This window comes from Primulina huaijiensis, chromosome 8 (assembly GCF_012295235.1).
Source record: "Primulina huaijiensis isolate GDHJ02 chromosome 8, ASM1229523v2, whole genome shotgun sequence".
Taxonomy (NCBI): domain Eukaryota; kingdom Viridiplantae; phylum Streptophyta; class Magnoliopsida; order Lamiales; family Gesneriaceae; genus Primulina; species Primulina huaijiensis.
In genome coordinates this window covers 7841121-7846784 of record NC_133313.1, presented here as the reverse complement: position 1 = coordinate 7846784, position 5664 = coordinate 7841121, and the positions used below count along the sequence as shown (strand labels likewise).

At 37.1% G+C, this 5664-nt stretch overlaps 1 protein-coding gene across 1 annotated transcript in view; it reads left to right on the top strand.

Moving 5' to 3' along the window:
- The window catches only part of LOC140983631 (uncharacterized), a 56210-nt gene that overhangs the window by 5533 nt on the left and 45013 nt on the right, over nucleotides 1–5664 (top strand). The window contains exon 2 of the mRNA XM_073450754.1: nucleotides 511–587. Within this exon, the coding sequence (XP_073306855.1) occupies nucleotides 511–548 (38 nt within the window). The 3' untranslated portion in view covers nucleotides 549–587. The remainder of the gene's footprint in view (nucleotides 1–510; nucleotides 588–5664) is intronic.

Here is a 5664-nt window from a genome sequence, read left to right as displayed (position 1 = left end):
AAAATGGGTACAGGATATTTAATTCAGTTATTTAATTATATTACGTGCAAAAATACAAATTTTGAGATTTATGCGATATTGCTTGTGGTCACTTTACTATCATGCTTAAGTCCGGTCCCCAGTATCGGCCCGGTCACCAGTTACCGGTCAGTTCAGTTGTTTCACCCAGTACTGTGGCAGTAGTCTGATCAGACGTAAATCCGATCCCCAGTATCGGTCCGGTCACCAGTATCGGTCAGCTCAGTTCAGTTCAGTTCAGGGACCACTTGCGTAGACCATAATCTCACAGAAAATTATTATATGCTATTTCAGTACAGGGCTCCAAGGAGCAAACAGTTTCACTATGATTTTCAGTTCAGCTATGCACGTATTATAATTAATCATGACACGACATTTTACGATATGCCTCATGACATGAAATTTTACTCCCATGCAATTTTACTATATTTACTCGTTATTTACGATATATGCATGTTGAGTCTTTAGACTCACTAGACTTGATTGTTGTAGGTAATGATGATGTCGGGATCGAGGGCGGGGACCAGTGAGCTAGCTCGAGTCGGCAGTAGTGGCACCCGAGGACCTCAGTTTCAGCACTTGCCATTTTGATGCTCAAATATTTTATTAGTTATTGAATACTTTAACTTGTTATTTTGGCAAGTAATAATTTCTTCCGCTGCTGTTTTGAACGTTAAATATTTTATCAGTTTTTGGTATGAATGAGGCACTCCATTTATTTTAAAAGAAAAATTTTAAATTTTCCGCAAATTTTCAAGTAAGGATTTTTAGGCCTCTACAGATGTCATGGTTTAGTGCAAGGATTATCAAGGTCGAGTCATGGGAAATTTTAGAATGTTGAGATTGAGAGTAAGCATGACAATTACGTCTAAGCTATGCAAGTTAAGTATGCAATTTCATGTTAGTATGTGCAGCAGAGGCCCCAGTCGAAGTCCAACGAATCCCTCAACGCCAAGTAAGTATGTTCGACGTGCAAAGAAAATATTTTCAAGTTTTTGAGGTATGCTAATTGTCTTGTGACCAAATTATGTTTAGGATTGGAAAGCGTTAAATTATGAACGGGGACCAATCCGCCCGTTAAATTATGAACGGGTTTAGATCGAGATTGGAAAGCGTTAAATTATGAACGTGGACCAATCAGCCCGTTAAATTATGAACGGGGATCTCATGTATGTTGCAGTGGATACGTCTCTGTCATCCCAGTACAGTGGTTAGTCTGATCAGGCGGTTATGTTATAGGTCACTTGCTTTGAAACATGCCTCTACGCAAAATGATTAAGTTATGTATGTTCTAGTATGTTCAAGTATGCAAGCATGTTTAAGAAAAGTTTTATGTTGATGGCACGTCTATGTATGTATGTACATATGTTCAAGCTTTTGATATGCAGGTTCAAGTTTTAAGTATGTAATCTCTATTTTGAAGTTGCATGTGGTTTTATTACGTATTATTCGTTACTTCCAGTTTATACGTGTTGAGTCTTTAGACTCACTAGACTTGATCGATGCAGGTGAGGATGTTTATAAGGAGGCTGGAGGTGGGGACCAAGGAGCAGGCTTGGACTGAGCGGGAGGCTAAACCCGAGGACCGCCGTGTTTTAAGTTTTATGAAAACATTTATTTCTTATGTCAAACTTTAAATTTCAAATCTTTTGTTGCAACAACTTGAGAGACGTACAGTATTACTTCTTTTATCGAATTTTTTTATGTTCACTTTTTATTTAAGAAAATTTTTAAGTCTTCCGCAAATTTTAAGTAGAAAAGTACGGTACGTTTCAGTATTTCTAGCATATTTACTCATGTGTGAATTTGCAAACACAAGAAGCAAACTGAAATTGAATTTAGCCAAATTGAATTCTAGCAATCTTTGGTGTTTTGATAGTATCTATCAGCCGGATGATTCAAATGATAATCCGTAAAATTAACTCATTAGAAAACGCAATTTGGAACAGGTCGTATTTCACGTAAGTTGGGCAAAATCGGATGTTATCAAGGTCTAACTGATCACTGAATTACCAAGCTAATGGCACGAAAACAACAATCAGTTGGGTTTGACCAGTTGGGGTATTTTGGTCATATCTCTCAGTTCGTTTATTGGAATGAATCAATTCAGTATGTTTTGGAAATATAAGATGATGATCTATAAATCATCTTCAAAAGTCAAAGTCTGAATCGAAGCTTAAGATGCTGATAAATGAAGATGAAACTACTGGTTTTGCACAAACTGAAATCATCTAGGCTGATTTCAACTGACCAACTTAACTGAACTGAACCAGCTGCTGACCAACTGAATCAAACTGCACCAGCAGCTGACCAACGGAACTGAACGACCAGTTGAATTGAACGACCAGCTGAGTTGACCATAGTTGACCAGTTGACCACTCGGAAAAATGTTCAGCAAGGCGAATTTGATCGTTGCAATTTCAGAAACACTACAGAAACTTTCCAAACGGCCATATTCCTATATCTAACGTATATATCATTGTTGGGGCCTAAAAATAAAACATCTTGAAGATCAAACAAGAGCTTTAAAAGAGGATTCAAAGCACGGACAGTTAGCATGAAGAAATCAGTTAGTTGAGAGTACAAGCCCTTGTGTGAATATACATTTGAGATGTACACTGTAAAGGATAAATTCCTCACACCCAATCACTCACACATATACAAGAGAGTTGGACTTCAAATATTAGTTGAGTGAGTCTTGCACAAAGACAATAAACTTGTGTATGTAGTCTTTGCATATGAGATATTAAAAATATGCTAATTGTGAAGTGCTGCCTGCAATCTTGAGTGCTAAGAGTTTCAATTAGGCAAAAGATAAGTCTTAAGTTGAAATGGGTTTGTACAAAGTGTTGTATAAATCAAAGTCTTCTAGTGGATCCTTCTCAAGGGGAAGAAGGGGTGAGGTGACGTAGGAGCATTTGAAGTTTTCGAACATCCATTAACAAATTCGTGTCTATTTATTTGTTGCATTTACTTATCATTTTCATAGTTTTAAAGATGTATTATTGAAGAATTTTATGTCTTCTTCAAATACCAAAATATTGCATACCAAGTTTTTGATAAGATGCTTCAACCAAAATATTTTACTTATTCAACTTGAATATATTTTAAATGCTTTACAAAATATTTAATATGAAACGTCCACTACTCGTTTTTCTTAAAAAGTACTAAAAAAAATTTCTAAATAACCATCCGAAAATAACTACACATATATATATTTTATTATAATAACCTTGCACCATTAAAAAATAAAACAACCAAATATATTTAAAAATTCAAATGAAAGAATTCAAAACATGAAATTGTCAATCGTTTACAAAACCTAACTCAACAATATTTCAAAATCAAACTAACTCTAACATCCTCTCAAAACCACTCAAAATCATTAAAAAATTTTACCGTAAACTTAAACGTAAATGCGGAAAACTAGTGCCGGTCCTCGGGTTGTGTGCACCTTCAGTCCAGCAAGATCAACATTCAAGTCCATCAACAACATCAACATCATGCTCACCTGCATCGATCACACCTAGTGAGTCTATTGACTCAGCAAACCATAACCATAATAACAATTAATACATATACATTCACAAACAACAGTGACAATACTTTTACTTAAAATAACATTTCATGAACAAGCATGCGCTTAAACATTTTTCTTTCATCGTAAACATTTTTTTTTCATCATGTACGTATAAGTTTTCCTTTTCGTTGAATTCAGATCGTTAATTGTGACTTTCGTATTAGCTGAAGATCGATGGATCCATCTACGTGTAACTACAGTACTGGGCGGCGTGGACATCAGCGATACTCTCATCCGTCAACTGAGCATTGGCTTTACATATCATCATATCATCATAATCATTGTATCATCGTATTATCGTATTAGTCACAATTACTTCTCCTCCTTCAACTTTTCGTATTTTCATCACTTATAAAAATTTAAGCATGCATAAATCATTTTTCTTTTAAACCAAGCATGCAACATATCTTTTAGTATAAACGTTTCATCATGAAATTCCATAAACATTTAAGATAAGCCTATTATCATATTTTACAGCATTTAGGACACTGCCAGGACATTTACTATTTTTAGTAAAATTATCGTTTTACCCCTTGACATAAAATTTCTCGATTTCGACTTTTTCTTACTTTCGTTGACTCTAGACCATCCCAAATAATTATTCAAGCTTAAATTAAATTTCTTAGTTTTTATTTAGCTTAAATTCATGGCTTTAGATTTAACTTCATAATTATTAATTCGTTGAGCGTTTTAATCCCGAATTAATTCAAACTTTATTGTTAAATTTCCAAATTTTTAACATAGACTTTTTATTCCTAAAATACCCTCGTGAACCATGAATCGACCCCCGTGGACCATGGTTCGACCATTTAGCCAATTAACTCCATAAAATCGAACCCTACCCATTATCCTCGAGCCATGCCCGAGCAACCTTGAGCCAACCCCTGACAAGACCTCCCTAGGACCCTACTGACTAGTCCTAACCCCTTGAACCAGCCCCTAGCCCTCGCTACAGCATCCTGCAAGAACAAGAGCATGCGTGAGTTCCTCCATCCATGCGCCTAGGACACCTAACGCAACTAGGACTCCTCGTCCAAGCCACCACCCAAGCCCCCACACTCCTGACCCTCACTGGAACCTGTTCTAACCCTTTGCTGCCAACCTGAACCAGCACCGACCCTTCGCGCGCCTGTGCCAACATGGGAAGAGCCCTACCCCTGCGGAGCTCTCCCTCGTCTTGTGTCCAAGAGCTAGGACTCTTCTTAAGCCCAAGACACGACCAACACGAGCCCTGGTTGCGCCCCAAACCTAGCTAGTTAAGCTGTGGCTGTAGAGGCCTAAAAATCCTTACTTGAAAATTTGCGGAAAATTTAAAATTTTTCTTTTAAAATAAATGGAGTGCCTCATTCATACCAAAAACTGATAAAATATTTAACGTTCAAAACAGCAGCGGAAGAAATTATTACTTGCCAAAATAACAAGTTAAAGTATTCAATAACTAATAAAATATTTGAGCATCAAAATGGCAAGTGCTGAAACTGAGGTCCTCGGGTGCCACTACTGCCGACTCGAGCTAGCTCACTGGTCCCCGCCCTCGATCCCGACATCATCAGTACCTACAACAATCAAGTCTAGTGAGTCTAAAGACTCAACATGCATATATCGTAAATAACGAGTAAATATAGTAAAATTGCATGGGAGTAAAATTTCATGTCATGAGGCATATCGTAAAATGTCGTGTCATGATTAATTATAATACGTGCATAGCTGAACTGAAAATCATAGTGAAACTGTTTGCTCCTTGGAGCCCTGTACTGAAATAGCATATAATAATTTTCTGTGAGATTATGGTCTACGCAAGTGGTCCCTGAACTGAACTGAACTGAGCTGACCGATACTGGTGACCGGACCGATACTGGGGATCGGATTTACGTCTGATCAGACTACTGCCACAGTACTGGGTGAAACAACTGAACTGACCGGTAACTGGTGACCGGGCCGATACTGGGGACCGGACTTAAGCATGATAGTAAAGTGACCACAAGCAATATCGCATAAATCTCAAAATTTGTATTTTTGCACGTAATATAATTAAATAACTGAATTAAATATCCTGTACCCATTTT